Source organism: Paroedura picta, chromosome 14, assembly GCF_049243985.1.
Source record: "Paroedura picta isolate Pp20150507F chromosome 14, Ppicta_v3.0, whole genome shotgun sequence".
In the NCBI taxonomy this organism is placed as follows: Eukaryota; Metazoa; Chordata; class Lepidosauria; order Squamata; family Gekkonidae; genus Paroedura; species Paroedura picta.
In genome coordinates, this window is record NC_135382.1 from 18,038,678 (window position 1) to 18,066,234 (window position 27,557).

The 27,557-nt window shown below is 46.7% G+C and overlaps 1 protein-coding gene across 4 annotated transcripts in view; it reads left to right on the forward strand.

Annotated features, from left to right (window-relative positions):
* The window catches only part of ARHGEF5 (Rho guanine nucleotide exchange factor 5), a 62,552-nt gene that overhangs the window by 17,157 nt on the left and 17,838 nt on the right, over nt 1–27,557 (forward strand). Inside the window, exons 1-6 of one of the 4 annotated variants that reach the window (XM_077309991.1) lie at nt 4,369–4,894; nt 10,873–11,033; nt 19,148–23,009; nt 23,674–23,761; nt 25,372–25,436; nt 26,571–26,842. In XM_077309991.1, coding sequence (XP_077166106.1) covers nt 10,992–11,033; nt 19,148–23,009; nt 23,674–23,761; nt 25,372–25,436; nt 26,571–26,842 — 4,329 coding nt within the window. In that variant the 5' untranslated portion in view covers nt 4,369–4,894; nt 10,873–10,991. Of the gene's footprint in view, nt 1–4,368; nt 4,895–10,872; nt 11,034–19,147; nt 23,010–23,673; nt 23,762–25,371; nt 25,437–26,570; nt 26,843–27,557 lie in introns of those variants that run through there. The other 3 variants (XM_077309990.1, XM_077309989.1, XM_077309992.1) reach the window with 3 other exon arrangements.

Here is a 27,557-nt window from a genome sequence, read left to right on the forward strand (position 1 = left end):
CAAGGTCACCCAGCTGGCTGCATGTGGAGGAGTGGGGAATGAAACCTGGTCCTCCAGATTAGAAGCTGCCGCTCTTAACCACTATTCCACACTTTCCTGAAGCCCTGGGGTTTCTTGATGGCCTTGGAAGGGTTTCCTGAATGGGTGGGAGTCCATTAATTTTGTATACATTTTTAAAATTTGTTAAATGTATGGTCATGTCAATCTTCCCTCCCAAATTGGCCAGTGATGGGCCGGGAGGGGGTGGGATGTCCCGCGCGCCCAGATAGAGAGTGATAGACCCTTGCTGAACGGGGAAGGGAGTGGGTTGTATATTTATTATCCACCACCTTGACATTGTGTTTTAATTATGCTTTAATGGGTTTTTACGGGATTTTAGTGTACTCGTGGATTTTTGTAAACCGCTGCGAGACATTTGAGTGTGGCGGAACATAAACATAAACATAAACATAAACATAAACATAAACATAAACATAAACATAAACATAAACATAAACATAAACATAAACATAAACATAAACATAAACATAAACATAAACATAAACATAAACATAAACATAAACATAAACATAAACATAAACATAAACATAAACATAAACATAAACATAAACATAAACATAAACATAAACATAAACATAAACATAAACATAAACATAAACATAAACATAAACATAAATATGGGGAGGGGTCCCAGGTGGGCATGTACCCAGCTCTGCTTCTCAACCATATTCTGCATGATCTCCCATCTTCTGGTTCTTTTCAAAGCCTGAAGAATGTTTCAGAGGTTTCTCAATGGTCAAAAAGTTCCATTACACCATGCTGGCTCCAAGAAACATGATTGGTCACCCAGAATGGAAATTCAGATGCATTAGAACCTGCTGAACTTGCCCCTGCACAATCGGCAACCGTCATCCGTTTGGGACAGCCAGGGCCAAGTCTTTGCAAAATGGGCCTAATGAACAGGGCTTCCCTTGTAGCACCAAAAAGAGCCCAGGTGAAAGCAAACAGCCTCCACCTGGCTCACAGCAGCGTAGGCACTGAGCAAACCTCTCTGAGCAGGGTGTTCCAGAACTGTGGCATCGCTACAGGATAAGCCCCATCTCCAATCCTACCACCTGGCTAATCTTCAGGTGAGAGTACCTGAAGCAAGGCCGCTGATGCTTATCTAAGTGATCGGGCAGGTTCGAGCAATAGGAAGCCTGTGGAGCAAAATGTGGTGCTTGTCTCAAACCAAAAACACCCCCAGAATGCAGCCTGCGATTTCAGACGGGTGGATGCTGCTCCAAAAGGGCTGCCAGGCCTCGGTGTGTGCCACCCTACCTTTCTTGCATTTGCAGATTGGCATGGGCTGTATACAAGGAGGGGGGCGTCTCTCTGCACCTGCCAGTCATTTCATTTCGTCATCCACCTTTCTCACTGAGACTGGAGCAGGCAGCACAAATGCAAAACAAGGCAGCGAGAATAATTAGTATCCAACCAACAGCGTTAACACAGCCTTCTTACAAAAACAGACCTCTACTGACCCGTGGCTCTCTCTCTCTAGCCTACAGCCCACAGGTAGCAAAAACAGCAGGTGTATCTGGAGAACGGCCGCCCTGTATCTATGGGAATCACGTCCCACTGCCAGAGAGTCCTCTTGAGTGTTTTGCATGAGAGAGATCATGCCATGTGGTTCTAGGGGTAGCTGGGAGTGCATTGTTTGGCAGTGGGGACTTCTAAAGAAGTGTGTCCCAACCTGTGTATCAGGACCCAAAAGTGGTTCACGAAACCTCTAGAAGTGGGTCTTGCTCAGAAATGAACTCCCATTTGCCTGGAGTTTATAATGAGGGCTGCTGCACCTTTGGGAGGATGTTTCTTGGCTTTTCAAAATGTTTGGTAGGATGCTGTAAAAGAAGAAGAACAAAAAGTTGGTTCTTATATGCCGCTTTTCCCTACCCGAAGGAGGCTCAAAGCGGCTTACAGTCGCCTTCCCTTTCCTCTCCCCACAACAGACACCCTGTGGGGTGGGTGAGGCTGAGAGAGCCCTGATATCACTGCTCGGTCAGAACAGTTTTATCAGTGCCGTGGCGAACCCAAGGTCATCCAGCTGGTTGCATGTGGGGGAGCGCAGAATCGAACCCGGCATGCCAGATTAGAAGTCCGCACTCCTAACCACTAACCACTCCAAGATGGACACCAAGGTCACTATTGGCCCAGGACACCCAAAAAATCTTGTCAGGCTTCATGAGGAGGAGGAGTGGGGAATCCAATTTGGTTCTCCAGATCTGAGTCTGCCGCTCTTAACCACAACACCACACTGGCTCTCAAAAGGACTTGAGGGCCAGTTGTCTCCTGAATTTAGATGGGGGAATTAGTGCATTCCAGGAGACTTGGTGAGAAGCAGGTAACCAGCAAGATCTCCACTTATGTATAAGGGGGGAGTACCTCTGTCAGAAAACTCAGGCAGAGGTTGAATTTGAAATAAAATTAAAATGTTTTATTGGATAATAAATTTAGAGCCCTAACACGCTTGCACATGAGTTGAACTAACACAAACACACAAGAGAAAAGTACAGTGCTGAGATGGTATAATAGGGAGTATAAGATTTGGGTCAGAGAAAGATCAATAGCTACCTTCTGACGTGAAGAAGTCTGAGAGAGACAGCAAATATGACTTGCACTGTGCTGGGTATGTGGTCTGGATCCGCGGATGGCGCATATGCACAGCTATGAACAAGTGTCTGGGTTTAAACACTCTTTTTTCCTGTCTGGAGGGTAAGGCTGGGCAGCTAACCCTAAAACAAAGGAATTGATGTATTTACCAGCGTGAGGCAAAGAAATGTAGAGACCAGAGACTGGTTTTGTTTTTGTGAGACAAAAGTCCTTGATTGTGTTTCTGGTTGCTCCCAGGTCAGGGAGAGCATTGATGATTACTTTAGGATGGACCCTACTGTGACTCCCACCTGAAGACAGAAGTGTGACTAGTAAAGATGTCCAGGTGTTTGATTCTCTGGTAATTAAGGGAGGTGGAAATACATTAATTAAGGGAAATAATAGCCACAGTTGTAAGAAGAGTACCAAAGAAAAGAACATGCTCTTTGGTGCCATGATTCCAACAACAAGCAAATTAAGATGAGAGAGAGATGAAGAGCAGGTTTTTTTTGTATCCTGCTTTTTAGTAGCCAAGGGAGCCCCAAAGCTGCTTACAATCGCCTACCCTTCCTCTCCTCACAAGAGAAACTCTATGAGGTAAGTGAGCTTGAGAGAGCTCTGAGAGAACCGTGACTAGCCCAAGGTCACCTAGCTCAGGGGTAGTTTTCTGGCAGGGGCTCGTGGGAATTGTAGTCCATGAACATCTGGAGGACCACAGGTTGACTACCCCTGACCTAGCTGGCTGCATGTGGAGGAGGAGCGGGGAATCAAACCCGGTTCTACAGATCAGAGGCCGCTGCCCTTGACCACGACACCAAGCTGGCTGTGGGAAAGGACAGTTCGAGAAGCCCCTCGAGAGAAGCCCCATCAGGTGGCTCTGCATACAGCAGAATTCTCCTGAATGGATGCAGCATCCAGCTCAAAAAAGTGCATTATGCTTGCAATGTGAGCGCAAACATTGCTGTGCCAGCTTCCTGGGTGAGACTGACAGGACATGGCACATTACTGTCCAAGCGATGCTTTGTTAATACAATGCAGGCAACATTGTCCCAAGGATGATTCCCAACAAACTCCCCCTCTGCCCATGTGGGGTCTGAATCAGGGGAGGTTTATCCTAGCAGCCCATGTAGCACGCACTATGGGCCCTGCAGTTCCAGAGCCCCTGCGGTGCTGTATGGATGATCCTAGTAAATGCCTTCAGCAAAGTGAAGCTGTTAGTTGCTTCCAAAGATCCAGGTATCCCTTGGAGAGGGCCCTGCAGTTACTTGTGCGGCACAAGTAACAGCTCCAGCTGTGCTCTGCTGAAGTCCTGCAAATCCTTAAACAGACTCTGGCCCTATGAGTTCCTCGAATCCTTAAACCGGGGCAGGAGTCCCTGTCCTAAAGAATATTTGTATGCTCAAGCAGTGTGGCGAAGCTGGCGTTTGGCCACCCGGGATTTCCTTGTTTGGTGCTTAGGATCAATCTACGACCGGTGCTGATGTTGCACCAGATTGTCAACTCAATGCCCGGGTGATGGCACCCAGGGAAAACCTCCCATTCTTCAGTTGGTGGCTTTTCTTAAATTTCCTCCCCCCTACCCCCTTCTACTGCAGCTGTGCCTGTTTGTTCGTGGACTGCAGCTAAGTGTGTTGAAATTTCCTGGAGCTGATAGTGATGTCACAAGCAAAGGTTGTGGGGGGGGGGGGGAGGATCTTTTTTCTTAATATATGCTTTTAGCTGCCCTTAGTCACAGCCGGGTGTTTAGACTAGAACTTCAGAGTTGCCCAACGTTCTGGCTTCCGCTTAGGCACAATGAGGGAGCGCCTCGCCAATGCGCTTTGAGCAAACAGCCATGGATTTCTTTATTTCCCTGCCTGGTGCTGCAGGAAGTTGGGGGAGAGCCATGCAACAGTAGCTTCCAAACATCCTGCTGGAACTGAGCGGTTTTTCTTGGGCTGCCTCCGGGCATTTTGTGCAGGATCCTGAAGAGCCCCTCTTCCCTCGTCTTCCTGGCCTGCCAACATCTCTGGGGCAGATTCGATGAGGCTCTTCTCGTTCCCCTACCAAGATAGAGGGGGTGTGATAGACAATGAGGTGATGTGGAGCTGCCTGCTGGGCCCTTGCTTAGGGGCAAAGGACTGTCCTTTGGAGTTTGCATAGAGCTTGCGTCTTTTACAATTTTGTTTTTCTTTTTTGGCTCATGTGCATTATCGGATTAGAGCAAATGGGATACACTAGAATGCAGAACAGGATGCATAGACATCGGAGACTGCCGAAAAAGGTACTGTGGACTTTCAAACTACCCGTCTAGGATTCCGAGTTTGCCTATTTGTACTGTCTGAGTTAGAAATAGCAGGCAGAAGAGAACTGTGGAAATCGGGGAGCCTCCATGTCCTGGGGCACTGTACCTTCCAAGTAGCAGTGGAGGGAGCCGTGGCCTGTGGGTGGCTCTGCCCCGGGCAGACTGCAAGAGTATTTGGCCTGTGACCCAATTCAGCCAGGCGAGTAGCACAGAGGTTAAGCAAATAAATGAGGAAATTGAAGAATGCAGACCTCACGTAAGCTCACAGGCTGGTCTTGAGAACTGACCTAGGTGAGAAGCCGGGCAATCTATGGCTGGAGATCTTCAGTGCTATTGGAAGGGAAAGAGCAAGCCTTGGGGGCCGGATCCAGATCAGAGCTACAAGAGTGGACCCTGCAGGGTTTCACCAACAGAATCCACCCTCCCTTATCTGCTCTGTTATTCAAGCCTGGTTCTCCAGCCTAGACCCTTAAGGCAGGGGTAGTCAGCCTGTGGTCCTCCAGATGTCCATGGACTACAATTCCCATGAGCCCCTGCTAGAGTTAGCTGGCAGGGGCTCATGGGAATTGTAGTCCATGGACATCTGGAGGACCACAGGCTGACTACCCCTGCCTTAAGGGACTGTTCACAGACACTAACAAATGTATTTTCAATCCACTTCATAACTGGATTTTACTACGTGAAATGGCAGAAGTAGATTGAAACTGCATTATTTAGCGTGTGAGAAAGAGGCCAATTAGTTTCAATTAGAAGTACCCCTCTCCCCCTGCAGTTCCTTGTCTAGTTTAGTTCCCATCAGCTACAGGGTTGCCATCTCTGGGTTGGGAAATACTTGGAGATTTTGGGGTGGAGGGATTTGGGGCCGGGGGGGGGGGGAAACCTCAGTGGAGTCTAATGCTATGGAGTCCACCCTCCAAAGCAGCTATTTTCTCCAGGGGAACTGATAATTGTTGCCTGGATAACAACTGTAATAGCGGGAGATCTCCAGGTGCCAGCTGGAGGTTGGCGCCCTTACAAACTAAAGCCCCCTGCTCTACAGGCCTAATGGCAGGTGTTGCTGAGATTTGCCTGCGAATAATTCCAACAGAGGCATGTTGATCTACTGTGCAGAGTTCCTTGTGTAAAGAACATAACGAGATAAATGTCAAGAATTGTTTGAATTGTTAGGGAGGGGCTGTGGGTCAGTGGAAGAGCCTCTGCTTTGCAGGGAGTAGTTTCCGGGTTCAAATCCCAGGTATCTTTGATGAAAAGTGAAAAGTACCAGGAGCAGGTGACGTGAAAGGCTGGCCAGCTTGGGAGGAGGAGGTCCTCCCAAGCTGGAGGACCCTCCAAAGATGGAGAACCCACCACCTCTCGAGGAAGCCTGTTCCACTGAGAAACCGCTCTAACTGTCAGGAACTTCTTCTGGATGTTTAGATGGAATTTCTTTTGAATTAATTTCATCCCAATCGTTCTGGTCTGTCCCTCTGGGGCAAGACAGAACAACTCTGCTCCATCTTCGATATGGCACCTTTTTAAATACTTGAAGATGGTTATCAGATCTCCTCTCAGTCGTCTCCTCTCCAGGCTAAACAGACCAAGCTCCCTCAACCTTTCTTCATAAGTCTTGGTCTCCAAACCTCTCACCATCTTTGTTGCCCTCCTCTGGACACGTTCTAGTTTGTCAACATCCCTCTTCAATTTGGGGTGGCCAAAACTGAACACAGTCCTCCAAGTGAGGCCGAACCAGAGCAAAGTAAAGTGACGCTTCTGTGTTTGGACCCAAACTGCTGGTCCATTGAGGTCACTGCTGTCTACTCAAACTGCCAGTGGCTCTCTAGACAGAGTTTCAGGCAGAGGTCTTTCATATAAACCTACTACCTGGTCCTTTTAACTGGAGAATTGACCCTGGAACTTCTTGCAAGCAAAGCAGAAGCTCTCTCACTGATCCACTCTCCCCAAGTTTTCAAGTGTGGCCCTGAAGTTCATGGTCACCGTGACAACGATGGGATATCACAAAAAATGTCTTCATTCTGAAACTTGTGCTGCATCTTACGTTCCCTAAATAAATAAATAAATTTGCTTTCCCCTGTTTAAGCAAACACAAAATGGGCGAAATGTCTACAAATTTCTCATCGTGGACCTGCCCAAGGAAGTGCAGACTTGCCAGAACTTCTCAGGGGTGGAGTACCAAAGAAGGTGGTTTGGCCTCAGAGGGCAACTGAGACATACACATCTGGGAGCCACCAAGGGGCTTTCTGGTCCTTATGACTGGCATGTCTCTTTTAAACCCATGTGGACTGATGAAATATGGAAATCATCTGTAGTTTACCTTAGTTTACCAAACTTAGATTACCTAATCATCCTTAGTTTACCGAAAAGCAAGAGACAATGAGGAGGGGCAGCACCAGCACGTGGTTTGAGAATAAGTGGAACAAATACAACCTCGGAGCAGATCTTTGTTCCTCCTTTCAGCAAGCAAAATGGCAAATGGTTTGTGTTTATCTGCCAGCATTGCATCTCTGCAACCTCATCCAGCAGAGTTTTTTTACAAATTGCGAGAGGGTTTCCTCTTCAAGGTCACGGTCACAGGAAAATCAGACTCTTGCTGTGACTTTGTTTGAAGATATATAGAAAATATATACCACATAGGACAGTTGTGATCTGCAAGCTGCTCATGCCACAGTGCAGCCTTAGAATGTAGCCACAGACCAGACTCGTTTGCAGTTGTTCGGATTAATTTTTAATGAACGTAGCCTGCCGGTTTGGACATCAAAAGGGTGCGTCCTCTTAGATCTTTGTTGGGCCTTTGCTCATCTGGACGTGTTACAACTTGTAAAGGAGCTGGATCCTGTGGGCAGTGATGACTCTTTAAAGAAGAATATGGACATCTCTCACCTGAACAAACTAGCCCATATGCATTTTATATATGGAGGAGCCAGCTTGGTGTAGTGGTTAAGAGCGGCAGCTTCTAATGTGGTGAGCCGGGTTTGATTCCCCGCTCCTCCACATGCAGCCAGCTGGGTGACCTTGGGTTAGGCACAGTCCTGATAGCGCTGTTCTCACAGAGCAGTCCTGACAGAACTCTCAGCCTCACCTACCTCATAGGGGGACTGTTGTGGGGAGAGCAAAGGAAGGTGATCCTAAGCAGCTTTGAGATTCCTGGTAGAGAAAAGCGACTTCTCCGTTTCATCCTCTTCCTCTTCTTTTGCTCTAAGTTTACGAACATTTTAATGCATATTTTAGATCTTTTCTTGCTTTTTCTAAAAAGGATACTACTAACTTTTATTCTCTACCATTATCCACATTTGTTTGCCCTTTCAAAAATCCTGAATCCCTTTTTCCCAGTTCATTGATTATTTGTCATGAAGTTGCATCAGTGTTTTGAGTGGAGATTAGAGTCCATGAAAAGAATACTTTGGTAGTGCAATCCTATGCATAGTTATCCCAGTCTAAGCCCATTGATCTAAATGGGCTTAGACTGGACCAGGACTGCACAGAATAGCACTGTAAAGTACCTGTCACAAGATGGGTAGCTGTGTTAGTCTGTCCGTAACAGCTGAAAAGAGAATCGTCCAGGAGCACCTTAAAGACTCACAACCTTTGTGGCAGGGGAAGAGCTTTTGTAAGTCATTGCTCAAGTATTCAGATACCTGAAGAATATCAACTATCTGAAGTTAGCAGTGACTTATGAAATCGCCTCCCCTGCCACAAATTTCATTAGCCTTTAAGGTGCTTCTGGACTCCTGCTCTTTCGTATTACCTGACACAGGCTGAACTTTGCCTGGAGTTCTGTGTACCCAGCTGGCTGGTGGTTAAATTGGTGGGCACAGCTCAGGGGCTGAACTTTAATATTCCCTTCCCCAGGATCCCCCCCCCCACACACACACACTTCCAGCCTTCTGAGTGCTGTAAAGATGAGTCTATTTTACTCTAGGCTCTTCTTATAGGAATTTGTTTTGCATTCCATCCCTTGAATTTCACACTGGGTATATTCTTGGTGGGCGATACTTGTTTTCCTCATGGATCTAGTACCACCTGGCAGCCACTCAACCAACTTCGTTTCCAGTTTTATTTTCATCAATGGTTCTTTTTGTTTTTAATAGTATTGATTTGTTGTGTTGTTGTGGGTGCTGCACGTAGGCAGGCATGAGGTCATTTTTCCTAAATAAACACATGAATGGCTAGTGTAATCACTGCATCCGTGCTTCGATCAATAATTAAGCCATGTCCATGACTTAAGTGTGTGTGTGTGCAGCAGTGGTCGTAATTTCCAGCAAAATTTCCCATTCTCTAAGGCGCATAATTTCTCATCACAATGAGAAGTAGCTAAATGACTTAACTTGCAGAGGCTCCTGCTAGAAACAATCCCTAAGTTTTGTTTACCACGTTTAATTTGGGGGGGGGGATTATTTTAGGGATGTGCATTCGGACATTTCTGGTCCGTATGCCAGTATTTTCCAAATATATTCAGGTGACTCGATGTTATTTGGGATTCTAGGAAAAAAGGGTCCCCCAAATCCCAGAAATATTAGGGAATAATGGGATAGCCAGGAGCCAGTATTTAGGGTTCCCAGAAGAGGTTTTCTAGAATTGCACTGTGTGCTTGTGTCAGTGTCTTCTTCCCAGGCCTTGGTACTGGCTTGCTAAGTTTGTTTGACTTGGATTCTGGCCTTTGAAATTGTGTTTGTTGGTCTTGCAACACTGTGTTCTTTGTGCAAGTCAGTTTGCGTCAGGTTTGTGGTTTGCATTGGATTCTCCAGTCTGATATTTGTTGGGCCTGCATCAAGCTGTCCTCGTTAAATCCGCCTGACTTGACGGATTCTCTGATTTGGCTCTATTTGCATTGGGAGGATCTTGGCCAGTGTTTCCTTTGCTTTCTCTTGAGTGTTTGGTTACCCTTTGCCTTGGAGAAAGCTTGGCATTCCAAACCATGGTACCTGGGAGCACCTTGTTCAGGGGCCCGTAAAATTGGTCCTCTTGGTCCGATTCTCTTTGAGGGACAGGCACCACCCACTCTCCTGAAATTCTGGCGCCATTAGCTTCTAAAAGAAGCCACAAAAGATTCCCCACAAGAAATAGTGGGGCTGAAAAAGACTGGGATCCTGGGGGGCGGGGGGGGGAAGCAACCAATCTGGATCCAGATACTAAACTGCTATTTGGAACCTGGATATCTGAGGACACCATTTTTATTTTTATTTTTGTCTCCCGATATCTAGAAGGTTTGGTGTACACAAGATATAAGCATACAGATTAAATTAACATTGATTGTGCGCAACCTATAAAGGTAGTTTAAAACACAGGCTCATAGGCTCATCGTTGAAATCACAAAATATGCACCAGACAATGCTAAGCCTAACGCATTTTGACCCCCCAAGTGGGTCTTCCTCAGAGGTCTAATCCTGAACACATGTGTGATATAGTAGAAAATACAACCAATGAGATTTTTAAAATTCAGTTTATTCTCTATGAATAATACGCTCGATAAAAATGGAACTGACAGATGTCCGTTGATCAAATGTCAGTGTCATTCCCAAGGGCTGCGTTTTTCTACTATATCACACGTGTTCAGGATTAGACCTCTGAGGAAGACCCATTTGGAGGTCAAAACACATTAGGTCTAGCACAGTAAGTCTAGCATTATATGGTGCATATTGTGTGATTTAAATGAATAGTCTATGGGCTCTGTCTAAGTTTTCAACTTTTTAACTTTATAAGTTGTGCACAATAAATGTTAATTTTATTTTGTTATAGTTAACAAAATAAAATTAACATTTATTGTGCACAACTTATAAAGTTGGACACCTAACTTTTGGGTTCCTAACTACTGGTTGGTTAAGTCTGTTATTTATTTATTTTTTTGGTAACACTTTCCCCTTTTGGGTTTTCTCCTGATATTCAGATCCATAAAATACCATTTTTTAAAGGTGCACATCCCTAGCTCATTCCCATGTGGAACTAACTGCTTGATCTTGCAGGTAGTCATCATGGGATGAATATTCAGATGTGAACCAGCCCTGTGGAAGGCAGCAGTGAATATCCTAGAGTGAAAAGGCAACTGGCAAGGTTGGGTTTTGATGGTCAGAGCCAACCTACCATGACACAAATCAGTCTGCTGCCTCTCTCCCCCCAGTACTGGGTATGCAAAGTGGCTTCCATGGACAGGTATCCCCTTCCTCCCCCCAGTCCTTGGTCAATATTTACAAATCACTAAGAGCCACTGTTTGGTTTAATTGTCCTGTCTGCTTCACCTACTTTCAGACTTTTCACTTTCTATGAACTTTCACTTGAGGGGCATCTCTAAGAGCCATTTCACACATTGCAGAGTCTTCATGCACCGTACTGGTGGGTCAAAGGCCCTGTCTATCAGATGTTCTCAGAATTTAACTCCCAGGCATTCATGAGCCCAATTCAGAATGGGAATGTGGTGCGTGGGGGAGAGGAAGGTTAAGCTGCCTCCGCCCACTGTTTTGCCAATCCAAAATCCTGGGAAACCACTACTTACGCTGCTTGATGGGGTGGCACATGAGATTCCCCAAGGGGGCAAATACCTGCTCTCAGTGGCCATTCCAGGTTGGGAAAATGGTACAGGGGAAAGGTTTAAACTCAAATACAGAAACCATTTTTCCCTGCCTTACTCAGCTACTGATCTCCAACTTCATCCTTCAGATAGACTGAAATTAATGAAAGCTCCCTAGTGTAATGGTCTGGCCAACTGCTAGTATCAGATTGCAGCTTTTTTAGCTCTTTCAAATAACCAAGGCCAAGGGTGGAGATGAGATACAAAGTTGTTCCAATCTGAGGTTCCGAATTCCAGAGGTCAGGCAAGCCCAATAGTCTGGTTCAGGAAGTCAAGGCTTTCAGGATTCAAGCAAGGCGGTATCAGCATCTACCACCACCCTCAAGAGGTTCTATAGTTAAATGCCAACTGCTCAGACTCAGTCCTGCAACAACTCATAATCACTTTCAGCAAGTAGATGATATCTAGCCATGAGGCGAGCGCTTCTCCTTTTCACCTTCAGCTCTGCTCCAAGCCTGTGCCTTTTCATCTCTAATGGCGCAGGTAATCCAGGCTTTCATCTGCTGGATCAGAGTTGAGGAGTGGAGGTGATTATATGCAAGCTCTGGGCTGTAAGTCTTGTCATGCTTGCACCTATCTTCTGTCTCTGGTCTAGCTAGCTGGCTCCTTCCTCCTCTGAGGAGTCCTTTAGATCAGGGGTAGTCAACCTGTGGTCCTCCAGATGTCCATGTACTACAGTTACCATGAGCCCCTGCCAGCGTTTGCTGGCAGGGGCTCATGGGAATTGTAGTCCATGGACATCTGGAGGACCACAGGTTGACTAGCCCTGCTTTAGATTGCCGAGACCATGGCTGACACCTAGACTCTTCATTTTCATTAACATCACACATTTGCCATGCCAAATTGATGGGACACCAGGGCCCCTAGACTCCTGCATAACGTATCTTTCTCACTGCTTATGCATCTAAGCTCCAGTGAGGCTTAGCTCTGCATAAACATGCACAATAGGATCAGGCTTCAAGACTGAAATCCTAAGCACATTTCCCAGGAATCTCACTGAACCCGCTGCTGAAGCACATTTCAGATGGAGCTGTTTGTTTCTTTTTGATAGCACAGGTCCACAATTAGATATAATTCTATACATTCTATATAATTAGTATGATAATGCTTTCAAAGCATTTGAAGGCTCTGAAAGTAATTATTATCCATTTCATCTCCCAACTTTCTAAGCCTCCCACCTTCACAGGCAACCAAAGTGCTTATGAAATGGGTGAAGACAGAGATCTTCCTAACCTGGTTTTCTTGGCCCGTGAGGGTTTCTCTCTGGAGGACATAGGACGTTGAAGTGCTGGTGAGATTTGTTTAATTCAGAGCATAGTAGGACATATGTCTCCCCTCTCTCTTGCACATGTTTGAGGCTTTAGGAGACAGAATATCAGATGTGCTGGTGACAGGACAGCCAGCTTGGGTCTGAGATTATTTTTCTCCAGAAGCCAGAGAAGAAGGAAGACCCGCTGCTCAGGAGCCCCTGACACATTGGCTGTGAAGCAGAGAGTGGAACATGAAGCAACACATGCCAGAATGAAGCCACACCTCACAGATGGTTAATAAACCCAGGAACAGGGCTTGGTTTTCAGCAAAACAGGAGAAATCAGAGAGAGACTCAGCAGATTTTGACAGGCAAATTGCCACTGCCTCCTGTCCTTCCATCTCCTTCCCAGGAAAGAAACATGACGGCTTCTGGGTTGCATCTCACATACTTGCATGATATCATTTTTTTTTAAAAGAGAAAAACAATACTGTGTGAGAGGAGACAGAGGTTGCCTCCGGGGTAACTGCCTCTTAGTTCTTTACTAGTTTTGCTGTAATGGCTCCCCACAAACACATAGGCCCCCACTTCTAGAAGCGGTAATTTGAAGGGGAGGGTGAAAATTTTCTGTTGGGGTTAGAGTTGGTATTCTCTAGTTGGGGCCGGAATTCTCCTGAAATGACAGAGACCAGTTTCTCTGGAAGAGACATCATTTTTGATTGATTGACTTTATGGAATTATTTCCCTATTGAAGAAGACGAGCTGGATTTTTGTACCCCATTTCTTACTACCCGAAGGAGTCTCAAAGCAACTTACAATCACTTACCCTTCCTCTCTCCATAACAGACACTCTGTCAGGTAGGTGGGACTAAGAGAGCTCTGAGAGTACTGCTCCTGGCCTAAGGTCACCCAGTAGGAATCATGCATCTCATAGGGGCTTATGATCGCCTTCCCTTCTTCTCTCCACAACAGACACCCTATGAGGTAGATGGGACTGAGAAAGTTATGAGAGAACTGGGACTGGCCCAAGTCAACCAGCTGGCTGCAATGTATAGAAGGAATGGGGAAGCAAATCCAATTTTCCAGAGTAGAGTTTGCTGCTCTTAACCACTGCACCAAGCTGGCTACTGAGCTCCTTCCCTTCCTCAAACTCTGTTCTCTCCCACAAATCTCCAGTTATTTCCCAAACTAGAGCTGGCAACATAATTTGGGGTCCTTTTGCTCTATTCTCTTCAGTTGCCAAGATATCTTGGGAAGAAAGAATAATTTAAGCTGCTACACAACAGAGATGCGCTTAAAAAAAAAAAGAAAGCGGATTTCGGAAATAGACGCCTTTCCTCCAGCATTCATTTTACCTGATTCTGCCTTCATTTGCATATCATCAAACAGAACACGTGACGTTTTAACAGAGGATTAGAAACATGAAGAAGACCACATTCAAGTCTCATCTGCCTAGATAGGAGATAGGTCTCTTAGCAGCTATGCCAGTGGTCCCTCTTCCTGCCCCCCCAAAGTGAGAAGCTCGCCAGACCGCGAGCAAGCTTGCGGCCCGGCAAGCTTCTTGTTTTTTTTTTTTTTGGGGGGGGGGAGATTCTTGCTGGACCGCAAGCTATTTGGCCGCTTGGGCGGCCGATTTGCTGGCAGCCCGGAGGGGTGGAAAGAGGGAGCCGCGGCCGGCGGCATGGCGGCTGTGCAAACGCACATGTGCAGACTGCTGCACATGCGCGTTTGTGCCCGGCAGGGGCGCAGACTGCTGCACATGTGCGTTTGTGCCCGGCAGGGGTGCAGACTGCTGCGCATGTGCGTTTGTGCCCGGCAGGGGCGCAAACATGTGCGTGCGGAAGCGCTGCACGTGCGCGGACTGCCACACACACGTGTTTGCACCCCCGCCGGGTGCAAACACGCACGGCAAGTCCGCACATGTGCGTTTGTGCTGAGTCTGCCGCGCATGTGGGGGGCACCGGGCTGCCCTCTCCCACCGCTCTGGCGCAGCGGTCTATAGCAGCCAGAATGTTGCGGACCGCTGAGCTATGCTACAGTAGCAGTGTGGGGTGAAGCAATGAAGTCAAGAGAGTAACAATGCACAGGACTGAATGAATGAATCAATTAATCAATCAAGTCTCCCGACTAGGAGAACAGGAAGGATCGCAGAGCTTGAACCTACATGAGATTTCCTTCAGCGTGATGTAAGAGTGGTTAAGAGTGGTGGCTTCTAATCTGGCAAACGGGGTTTGATTCCCTGCCCCTCTACATGCAGCCATCTGGGTGACCTTGGGCTCGCCACAGCATTGATAGCGCTCTTCTGACCAAGCAGTTCTGTCAGAACTCTCTCAGCCCCACCTACCTCACAGGGTGTCTGTTGTGGGGAGAGGAAGGGAAGGTGATTGGAAGCCACTTTGAAACTCCTTTGAGCAGTGAAAAGTGGGGTATAAAACCCAACTCCTCTTCTTTCCCAAGCATTCTGAAAACATCCTTGCTTTTAAACTAGTTCTGTGCACTGCCCCCACCACTCACATTCCAGACAGCAACCATCTTTGCTCTGTGTTTGTTCTCACAGATTTTCATAACAGTGTGCTGAAGGCTCTGATCCAGCAGTGACATTAGAGGACCTAGTGTCAACCTTTCCACCAGACATTGTAACATCTGCAGGTGGCAGATAGGATGGAACTATGCCTTGGACACCCTCTTATGCACCTGTGTCTCTAGGAAAGAAGGGACCAGCTGGTCCAGTCTTAGTGAGAGGACTCCCATCACACCCTTCTGCTAGAAACACCTTGGAGATGTGATGGAGGAAGGTCCAGTCACACCACCAAGACCACCTCCTTGCTGGTTGGTGGAAGACGCGGGCAGGGTGGGAGCTGCTCCTCAATCTGCATCTCACCCATCACTGCCTCTTCCTTCAGCTTGAGAGAGGAGGAATCAAGTGTGGCCGAAAAGGTCATGTGTTGCTCCTCCCAAGGACCCACCACCACCAAGAAAGGGGTGTGCTGCTCCCACTCTCCCAGGCAGCCTGCACAAAGTTATCAGCTGTGACGCAGTGAGCAGAACACCTTATGGAGGCCATTTTCTTGCCGAAAAACTTCCTTCTTTGCAGGAAGTGCTGAGCCAAGTAAGACAATGGCTCCTGCAAGGAAACTGGATTCCCCCCTTTGCAGCCAGAAGAGATGGGGGGTAGGCGAGATAGTTGCCAGACATGTGTGTGTGTTTGTGTGTTTCTTAATTTTTGTAAGAAATAGATAAGAGGTCAAAGGAAAAAAGTATAAACTGAAAAAAAGTTAATGCAGGAATTATCCAAGGTAAAACAGGACACTGACTTTTCCTGTACATCAGCGACCTATATCAAATTGATTTGAGTTGATCAGTCTACTCCGAAATTACTTTCTTACTCTCAAACTATTATAAATTACACGTTGATGCCAGATGTTACCAATTTGTTAGTATCTCCAATCATTATGACCTTCAGTACTGTTAAGTTTCTATTCCCTTTTTCTGTAAATCCATAAGTCATCAATTCGTTCTTTTCTGCAGAAGGTCAATGAAGGGTTTCCAATGAATAATAGTAATTTCCCCTCTAATCAAAATGGTAAGATGAACCATTTCTGCAAACTCCATCAATTTCATCATCCAGTCTTCTACTGAAAGTATTCTTGAGCCTTTCCAATTTTGTGCATACAGACGTCTTGCTGCTGCCACCCATTAGAAGAAGAAGAAGAAGAATTGGTTCTTATATGCCTCTTTTCTCTACCCGATGGAGTCTCAAAGCGGCTTACATTCGCCTTCCCTTTCCTCTCCCCACAACAGACACCCTGTGAGGGAAGGGAGGCTGAGCGAGCCCTGATATTACTGCTCGGTCAGAACAGCTCTATCAGGAGTCTCAAAGCAGCTTAACAGTTGCCTTCCCTTCTCTTTCCCTACAACAGACACCCTGTGAGGTAGGTGAGGCTGAGAGAGCCCTGGTATTACTGCTCTGTCAGAACAGCTTTATCAGGGTTGTGGCGAGCCCAAGATCACCCAGCTGGCTGCATGTGGAGGAGGAGCAGGGAATTAAACCCTGCTTAGAAGTCTACACTCCAAACCACCACACCAAGCTGGCTTTCAGATCAAGATGTTGGCTTGGGCGGGAGGAGGCTTAATCCCCTGCCTTCGTTCCATGGTCCCAATCCGAATCAGGCCCACATACACTTGGGAATTAAGTGGATATTTAATCGATTTCCATGGGGCTTATCAGGGGATGGATAACTTCCGAATCAGCCCTAATGCTTTAACAGAAACTACCCACGCACTGTCAAGCATATTTTTTGCAGCCATAACATGCAGAGCCCTGACCAGGGTGACCCAGGCTACAGCAGTCTTCTCAGATCCTGGCCCTGGTGCGTATTTGGATGGTAGACACTCAAGTAAGCCCAAGGTTTGCTATGTAGAAGCAGGCAATAGCAAACCACCTCTATTTATCTCCTGCCTTGAAAAATCTCAGGGCTTTCCATGCCATGAGACTGTGGCAACTTGGCAGCACTTTCTACCACCAACGCAGAGAATCCTCCTTTTAAACAACCAACCTGGGGCAGGCTGTGAGTTGGAGTAGAGGAAAAAGTAGAAGAAAAGGTTTTGGAGAAATGGTTGCTTAGCCCTTTTTCCCTCCACTCATATTCAGTGCAAAATCCCTCTATAGAATCTGCCTTCTCACCTCAGGTTGGGTGTGGTGGTGAGAAAGGAGACGTGGGGTCCCCCAAAGCTTCTAGCCCATAGGAACTTAGGAAAGATAATTCCAAGCTGACAAACAACTGGAAGCGAAAGGATTAAGCAGACGGTCTCCACCCAGCCTTCCTTGCTCAGGCTGGCTGTTTGCCCAGACTGGTTTTCATTTACAGAAAAGGCCAGGGAGGAAAAAGAAACAGGAAATGCTGTGCAACACGTAGTTGGAGCTTCAAGAAACTGAATTCTGTGCACAGAACCACATTCAGTGACCGCAGTCAAGTTTGCCTCACTCTGTCGCATGATGCCAATGGGACTGAAGTTCCAGATAAAAATATACACTTCCGTTCCGCGCACGTTGGATAAGGCACGTTCGGTGTACTTGAGAAGCAGATTTTCCTGGAAGGCAAAATCACAAAACTCCGACTCACTTAGTTTGGCCATATCATGTGATCCAATTCAATGGAGAGAGCAATTATGTTAGGATTGGTCAGTGGGACAACGAACATGGTGGTTAGATACGATCAAAATGGACACTGGCCAGAGCATTACACATCTAAAAGAAGCAGTGCAAGGTTGAAAAACATGGTGGCCATTGACCCATACGATCAAGAGTTGGACACGACTGAATGGCTAACATCATCATCCTTTAACCAGAAAATCCAGCTGCGAAAGCATATGGAATGTGTGTTTTCCAATGTGTGCAGAATGGTGACTGTTGTGTCTGTAGACTGCCAAGGACCAAGCATGAAGTCCAAGGCAGGATCATAATTCTGGGAATGCAACTGGTCAGCACACGGTGAGGGTTCATCTCACCCCAGCATTTGTCACTGTCAACTCAGTTGCCCTTTTAAAACTTTCCTGTCTTCCAGCTGGCCAGACTGTGGAGGGAAGCAGCACTTGATGAGGGGAGGGAGGAGAATTCCACTCAGTAGTGGTGTCTTCAGGGTTGCTTTTCCCTTCCCCTCCCCCTCTGCAGAAATGTTGCATTTTTCGTGTTTTTTTAAAAATTGTCAGCATATTTTTAAAAAGAGGGTTAAAATGTTTCTGCAACTTTGGTTCCTCCACATTTTGGGAGAAATCTCTTTTCTCCCCATATGGGCTCAATGAGTGGATATAAGTATCCACAGTTAGGGGGCACACTTGGAAAATAGTACATAGGCCAGGCTTTCTCAACCAGGGTTTCATGAGAGCCCTGGAAAGATCTCTCGAATGGGTGGGAGTTAATTAATTTTGATATATTTCTTTAATTTTTAAATATTTATCACATGACATGACTATCTATGCTCTTGTTGACCCCCCCCTTCCAAAATGGCCAATGATGGGCCTGGAGGGGGTGGGAAGGGGAGAGGCCCTGGGTGGGCGTGTCTACAGCTCTGCTTCCCAACCATATTCTGCACAATCACACCACTTCTGGGGCTTCTTGAAGCTGGAAGAATATTTCAGGGGTTTCTCAATGGTCAAAAATGTTGGAAAAGGCTGATATAGATAAATAGCACTCTTTAGGGGTTATGTACAACATTCCTGAAGCGTCCCTTGGGGTCTTTAACTTCCCATCACAAATGCCTTCAATTTCCTTGTCATGAATGCCTTCCTTCCTGCTGGCCACTTGGTCTCTATTAGATGTATTTTGAATCCATTCAGCACCTTGAGATTCTGAATGTTTTCTAGGGTATATTTCCAGCTCAATCATTTCTTAACAATAACAGGGTTGTTTTCCCCCATTTTCTAGAATGCACCATTGATGGAGTCTGAAAAACCTAAAGCGGAAGACCCATTTCCTGCAACCATCACCTCACTCTGTGAACTTTCCGATCCTGCTCCAGCCAGCAGACACCATGAAGTCACAGACTTTCTTACCATGAGTCACTTTTCTGAAGAGGAGGAGGAGGAGAAGGAAGAGGTCTCCTCTTCTCAAGATACGGCACTTCTCTTTGTTGTGGAAGAGCAGGTGTGGAGCAGACTCTCTAATCCTTCGGAAAGAGAGACACCTGTGGGACGGGAAAGAGGCCAGGGGGATCCGGGGGCCTTGACAGAACTCTCTGAGGGGGAAAGTCACTTTGGCGTACAAGCAACGAGTTTTCAGGGCCCCTCTTTGGATTTTTATCAAGGAGGATGTACAGCGACTTATTCTTCAAGCGGCCTCCAGTCTTCTCTTTCTGGCACAACTCCCTTGGAGCAAGATCCAACCCCTCCCGGCAAGGCCGATGTGGAACGGCTGCAGGACCACGCCATTCCTATTGGATTTCCCCAAGCCCTGACCCTTTGTGACGCATTCCTTCAGACGCAGTATGAGGAAACTTTGAGAACAGACTCTTTTCCTATGCAGGAAGGATCAGTTTGCAGATGCCCCCTGGTGAATCACGGGATTGCAAAATACCATCAGAAAGCTGAGTGTTCTAAACCCAGTTCAAATGAAGAACAGTCATGGGAACCAGAGACCTCACAGGGATTTGCTCCAAAAATGAAAGCAGCAGGAGGAAGTGACGATGAGATCTCCTCAAAGGCTGCCAGAGATGTTGGGGGGCAGACCACTCTTTCCTCAGGAGATGAGGAGACAGTAATAGATCTAATGGGACATCAGAATGATGTGGAATCTTATGCTTTACCTACATGTTCTGAACTTCCTAATGGCAGGAGAATAAGTTTTGAAGCAACACAAGCAATGCCCAATACGACCTCATCTCCTTCACCCTCCAAGACAATGAGCAACTATTCAGATACAGGGGAGAACGCGGAAGATTTGGACAATGAGCCATTTATTTCCAGCATCCTCCATCTCTGGGAGGACGAAGACAGCACACGGAAAGACAATCCCCATTCTCTATCCCAAGAGGGAATCCAAAGTAAACACGTGAAAAGCAGAGCAGATTGTAGGGAATCAGAACCCACACAGAAAGAGTTGGAAAAAACAGAATCTGTAAAACTGGAAGTGCTTGAGTTGGAGGGCATAAACAAGGAGGAGGAGGACAATCTGAACGGGAAAGAAATGGAGAGTGCCATGAAAACAGAACAGGAGAGGCCAGAGTTAGACCAGGGAGATCAGGAGTGGGGCATGAAGGTACAGAACATACCCAAGGAAGCATTACAGAAAGAGAGGCCAGGCCAGTCTTCCAGACCAGGTCTGGAAATCTTAGGCACCCTGGGAAGCGACTCTGTCCTTCCGGAATTCAGCAAGAACCATTCTTTGGTCGAGTCAGAAGGACTGGCCTTCCCTCTCGTGGATCTGTTCCTGCCAGATCTGCATGTCCCAACAACAAAGGCAGATGCTGTGCTTGTGAGCCAGAGCCCAAAGATACAGCCTGATGATGGAGGGTGTAACCATACCGACTGTGGGCGAAGCATGGAGAGGGGCAGCAAGGAGGGCATGGAAAATGTCAGAGAAGGGGAATGTATGAGGGCTTTGGGTAGTGAAGGTATGGCATTGCTTGTTGAAGATTTAGCAGTAATTCCTGATCCACGTGACGGACATGACTCCCAGGTTGTGGATCACTCTGCTGATGATGAAGGCTGTATTCTGGCTTTGCTACCAGGGACCATGAGCATGGCTGATATAGTGCAAGGAGATGCTGGCAAGGGAGCCGAAGACAGCACAGTAGATGATGTTATGACAGAAGAAGAACCTGATTCCATACGTGAGTCACCAGGTGCAGCGGTCTCCAGAAAAGCCTCGATACTGAGCAGTGACTTTGGAGATATCAGGAGCCACCCTAAAAAGAACACCAGCAGGATGGACTTCCAGGAAGAGACGGATGGTTCTGTCCCCGAGAGCCTCCAAATGACACCTCCAGGTGAGGGTTTGTTCAGGGCAGACAAGGAGAACGTAGAACAAAGCCTTGTTTCATCTTTGACTCCACGGGATCCAGAGTCACTCCAGGCACAAGATGCTGATGTGAATTATCTGGAGAAATTCCAGCAGCACTTGAAGCCTCCTATGAGGAGCTTTGTGTTTCCAGGCAAGGAAGCCGGAGGAGAGACGCCTGACACAATGCAAGAAACAACTCTGCAGGAGCAGCCTTGTCATGTGGTGCTGGAAGACAACGGAACAGAATGTGAGCACCCTTCTGAGATTCCTGCTTCTCGTCTTGCTGTAGCGACTCATCCGGTGGAATTCCCAAAGCCTTTGTCCCCAGTTCCCATCTCTGACCCAACACAAGCCCATGAAAGAGTTTCTGGCCAGTTCAGTCAATCGTCGCCACCTACACAGGACTTCAGGCAGCTTGCCTGGTGTGGAACCCCTCCACCCAATGCAAACTCACCTGGCCAGCCCCCAGATCCTGAACTGGATCCTACGCATCCCACTCAGACCCGAGCGCAGCTGCCCACTTCCAACCAAAATGGCCAGTTCTTCACCATTCAGCCCACTTCTGTTGAATCGCCTACATTTTCATCTTCCACGCTGGACACTGAAGCTCCTGTCTTGCTACTCACTTCAGAACCCAGATCCAGCCAGCTCTCGGATCAAGTGTTCACTTTTGACTGTTCTCCACCCCCGGAGGATGTTGCCGAACACCCCGTGTCTATACCAGCCCCTCCTCCACAATCCAGTCTTTCTGTATGCCCCACTCCTAATACCAACCTGTCAACCCAACCTTTCAAAACTGACTCTAGCCAGGTGAGGGAAGCTACAGCTCCTGAGCTTAACATCAGCCTCTTCCTCCCTCGGCGTCTAGTCTTTGGTTTTAACAGGGATCCTCCTCACCTGCCTCCTGCTTCTACCTCCAGCCTACCTCTTACTACTGATGGCAACCAGTCTACCCAGCAATCAGTAGAATCCAACTCAGTAATTAACTGCTTAGCAGGTGGTACTCAGGCATCTGAGAGTTTGCCCACTGCTAACTTGGTCTCTCAGACCTCACCATCTGTTCTTGAAGCCAAAAGCCATGCAAAGATCTGGAATGTCCATGGCAGAACAGAAGAACCAACTCTAGTTCATTTGGCCAAGCTGGAGAGTGAGGGAGCTATGCATGGCCAGGGGAACACATTGAGTGACTCAGGGGTCACTCTGTTGGCCACACATTCCAATTTAGCCACATTGAGAAACAATCCACCAGCCCTAGACCCTTCCTGTACTCCTGAAGCAACAGCCAACATTATGGACAAGCATGAAAGTCAATCTTCATCAGATCATACCTTCCAGCCTTCCCCTGGGGGTCAGGAAATGCCTGAAGCTGTGGAGGCCAGAGTGCCCAAGCAGATCCCTCCTGTGCTAGCATTCACCAACCCAATCCACTTCTTCCAGCTTGGCCCTCCATCCCCACCAACTACTAAACACCCACGCAGGTATCACGCCATCTCTCAGGGGTCATTAATGCAGCCAATGACAGAAGACATGAGAAGGCTCTGGAAGGGCTTGGAAAAGCCAGAGGCGGAGCCAGTCCCCCCCATGCTCCCGAGGAAGGAAGGGAAAGCCAAGCACCCACCCTTGGAGAAATCGACCAGTTGTCCAAATAGAAGCAATATTCATTTGGGTGCAAAAGATCCAGAGCATAACTCAAAGACACATGGGGCGTTAACCAAAATCCGAACGAAAAGCAAAGACTGGCATCGACAGGGTGTGAGGAAAGTCTCGATACCGACAGAAAATGCATTAGGTGAGTAAAAATGCACCTTTGTCCCTTAACTAAAAAGGAAAATGAAGCGAAGAAGCTGATGAGGCAAGAGGTCGACATAACCTCCATTTTGCATTCTCCTGCACAAATACTGAAATCTCTACCAGTAGGCCTCAGCTGCATGTGAAGGTTGGGGAAGCATTTAAAACAAGAATGTTGCGCCAAACAGCTGATGATGACAGGCATGCCACCTGCTCCCTTTAAATCCCTCCCCAAGCTTGGTGGGATTTAAAGGGAAAGGTATTGTCTGGGAAGGGGGCGAAGCATGTGCACACACACAAAAAAAAAAAAAAAAAAGAAAGAAGAAAGTTTTCAGATTTGGTAGAATCTCAAAAAGTGAAGGACCCAAAGATTTGGCCCAAATAATGTTGAGCTGAATCCAAAATGGTACATTTTTGTGTGTGCACATGCCTAGTTCTGGAGGAGCATAGAGCTGGAAAATCATCTCCTTTCCCCCAACACCCCACTGCCTGGAATCTTAATTGGGGGCACCAGCTTAGTTTTAATTGATAACATTGTAAATTTTATTATGTTACGATATGATGTTTTATTGTGCTGCCCTGAGCAACATGGAAGGGCGGGCTAAAAATAATGTTATTATTACTGTTACCTTCCTGAAAACAGTCTTGTGCACTTCCATTTGCAGCAGAAACAATAGCACCTCTTGTCCCTTCGAGGGAGGACACCCCGACACACAAAGACCCACCAGATAACTTGGATGGAGCTCTGCATGGGTGAGTCTCTCCCTTGGAGATGATTCGTTCTTGCCCCTTATGGCAAAATGTTTGTAAATGTTGCCATAAACACTTCCAGGTAGCTGGTTTTAGGAAGGTTGCCAGGTCCCTTGGAGTTACTGGTAAGGGATGCTTTTTGGGAGCAGGGAGGAGTGCTAACAATTAATGTGACATGCTGATGTCACCTGGAAGTGGCATTGGTGCATCAGCAACATTGGGGGCGATGTTCTGGCTTTTGGGCAAAAACTCTATGGTAGAAATAACTTCTAATCATAGAGCTTTGCCCGCCAAAATAGAGCGTCACCTCTTGACGACTCTGACGTCATTTTCGGTTGATGTTAGGACATTATGTTCATTTTATGTATTCTTCCCTTTGGGGGGAGGGTTAATTCGGTGTGTGTGGTGTGTCTGGAAAGTGGGGGGATCCCTGTCCGAACCAGAGGATCTGACAATCCTACTCCCAGGGCTTCCTAACAGAATTTTAACAAGGGCAAGGCAAGTGAAGTCCTTGAATTGGGGGGCATAAAAAGTGTATAATTGTCTATGTAATGTTATTGCTATTGTTATTCATGAATTTACCTTCTAACCAAAATTACTATGACAGTATAGAGGAGAAAAAAAGAGCTGTTTTTATACCCTACTTTTTTCTACCCAAAGGAGTCCCAAAATGGCATACAAGCACCTTTCCCTTCCTCTCCCCATATATTTATTATATATTCATTTTCTGTGTTTTTTCCATGACGGGACTCAAGAAAACAGACGTAATATTTCCAGTTCTGCCATCCGAGACCTGCTTAACCTCAGTGATGCTGCTGCATCCTATGACTTCCAATAACCTTCCTGGGCCCGATTGCCCACAAATATCTCTGCATTTCAGATTGAGAGCTCAGCCTCCTCTGTGGGTGACTCTGCCGTGAGGCTTTCCTTATCTATACAGGAGCCAGCCAGTTTTTTGCTAGATTAATAGATTAAATTTTGAGTGAGCATCGTAGACCCGATCTCAAAATCTTGATGAAATGAAGCTATTGGCCTGAAAGAATCAGGAAGTGATACGTCTTTTCCAGGCTCAGCTCAACCATCTTGCACCCACCCATGACACTGGCATGAAACATTCAACCATACGCTCATGAGCAAGTCTAGGACAAAGTTCATTTAAGGCATCTTAAAATTCCGTATAGATTCCAACTCCGACTCCATGACCACGCAGGATATGCATCACACCAAGCCTCACAACTGGCAGTCCACACACGGGAACATGTAGAATATCAAGTTTCCATGAGGCATGCCTCTGGATTCGTAGCAGGGATGTCAGCCTCCAGGTGGAACCCCCCAAATTACAGCCCATGTCCAGACTACAAACATCCATATCCCTGGAGAAAACTGTATTTTGGAGAATGGACTCCAGGATGCTGTACCCCACTGAGGTCCCTATTCTCCCTAGGCTCCACACCCAAGTCTCCAGCAGTTTCCCAACCTAGACCTGGCCACCCTCCCCCCCACATTCCCCATTGGTGGCCAGGAGGTACCTGGAAATCCTAACTAGGAGAGCTCTAACACGGAGGAGATACCTATTTCCATACTAATCACATTGCCTTTTCTTACTCCGATAGAGAGAAGAAATCTGCAGAAACAGTGGAATATATGAAAAGAAGACACTCCAAACTGATCAATTCATGTAAGTATCTCTTGGCCAAAGAACTTGGAGGCATTAGAGGGGAGGAAGACTCCAGAATAGAGATGGAGGAATATCTGAGAAGGGTATTAAGTATGGTCCTACAGAAAGGTCCTTTCTCTTTTCTGGCACTGATTATGGGAGGGTTCGGGAAAGTGGTAATTTATGGCAAGCCAGACAAGATGTACTACTGGTCTGATCAAGCAGGGCTCTACTAAGGTTGTCTGCGATGAAAATGTGCAGGGAAAATTCTTTCCAGTTGCTCACATCTTCTTAGTCTATATCCGAAAGTGCGAAGAAACCGTATAAATACATCTGAGTTTGGTAGTCGGACTATGTCTCACATCGAGGCAGTATTCACATGGATTTTGATGCTGTAGAAAAGTGGATTTCCCCCCTGCTGCTCTAGAGCAGGGGTAGTCAACCTGTAGTCCTCCAGATGTCCATGGACTACAATTCCTATGAGCCCCTGCCAGCGAATGCTGGCAGGGGCTCATGGGAATTGTAGTCCATGGACATCTGGAGGACCACAAGTTGACTACCCCTGCTCTAGAGCATCACAGTAGATCCATGCACTTCCTGGGAGTGGGGTGTTCCTCAGTTTTTCCCCAGTCTTTTTCAAACCTGCTTTGCTGCAGTTTTCTGAAAGAACACAGCAAAGCCTGGAAGGTTGCTGTGTGGGTGGGAATGTTTGGATTTTCCCCATCCTTGTTGCAACCATTTTCCATGATCTTGTCTCCCCAGCTGCTGTTTCTTCCCCTCTACCAAGGGGCTTTCCCCCACAAATGGACAACTGGATAGGTTCTATCAATATAATTTTAAAACAATGTATAAACCAGGTTCTCTCAATTACCAGCATTCATTTTGGGGGGCGGGGAAGTCTTTTGCCTTTTTCATTGTGGGGCTATAATAGGAAAGGTATATGTCTCCAAGAAAAGAAACAAGAGACTTAGATTTGGTTTTAAAGAAAGCCCTGATATCAACTATCACATTTAATTGTGGATTTTTAAAAAAACCTGGTGGTCTGGGAGCAGAAGGTATAGCTGCTGCTGAGAGAAAGGGAAATTACAGGGAAGCCTCCCTTGTGAAACCCCCATTGCTTCAGAACATGTAAGATTTTGTGTTTTTATTTCACAGCACGGCTGCTGTATCAGGAATACAGTGATGTTGCACTGAACAAGGCCATTCAAAACCAGAAGAGAGCAGATTCCCTGTCAGAAGAACTAGAGATCGTATCCCCAGGATCTCGAATCTCCCCGAAATTACGGAGGAAAACGCCCTATTCCCAAGATTCCTGTCTGCAACGCCTGTCCGTCTCCTCCAGCGCATCCCTCTGGCAAGACATCCCCATGGTCCGAGGGAGCACCATGCTGCTTAGCATGACTCGCGAAGAGCAGAAGTTGCAGGAGGTAACAAATGAACATTATGGGCTGGTTCAATCCAGCACAAAAGTTAGGTTTTCGCTAGAGCTCCTGTGCAAGTAGAAATGCAAGAAAACCCACTGCAGTAACTGCTGGCACTAAGCCAAATGTATTGCATCTGCATTTGTGCAAGTTAACATGTAACATACTTCTGAGAGCTGCAATACATAGGGAGGAAAGTGCTGGGTTTTGCACATCACCTTGAGGAAGCACAATTGTCCTAAATGGTTGATGTTTTCATTAGTGCATCACTGGATCTAAGACTACAAGGAGAGAACACAATAGCAATGAAAAGTTTATGTTCTATGACACTAGGTTCAATTGGGTAGCCGTGCTGGTCTCAAGTAGCACAACAAAATTTGAGTCCAATGGAACCGTCAAAACCAACAAAGATTTATTCGAGGCGTGAGCTTTCGTGTGCAAATCAATATTACAACCAGCACTAATTATAATACCATCCCTCCTTGGAGCACCCAACAGCAAATAAACAAAACTCTTACACTTCTTGCTAGTGCTACTGAAATTACAGCCCAAATCTCTGTATGCTCGCTAAGACATCTCACTGCATTCCCAAGTAAGGGTTCCTGCTTTTCATAGGAGTACAGTTTGGTCCAGAGTACACAGAAAACAGCAGTGTGGTGCCAAAGAATTGACTGAAGTAATTGCAAGGTAGTAAATTCACATGAAGACGTTAGAAAAGAAC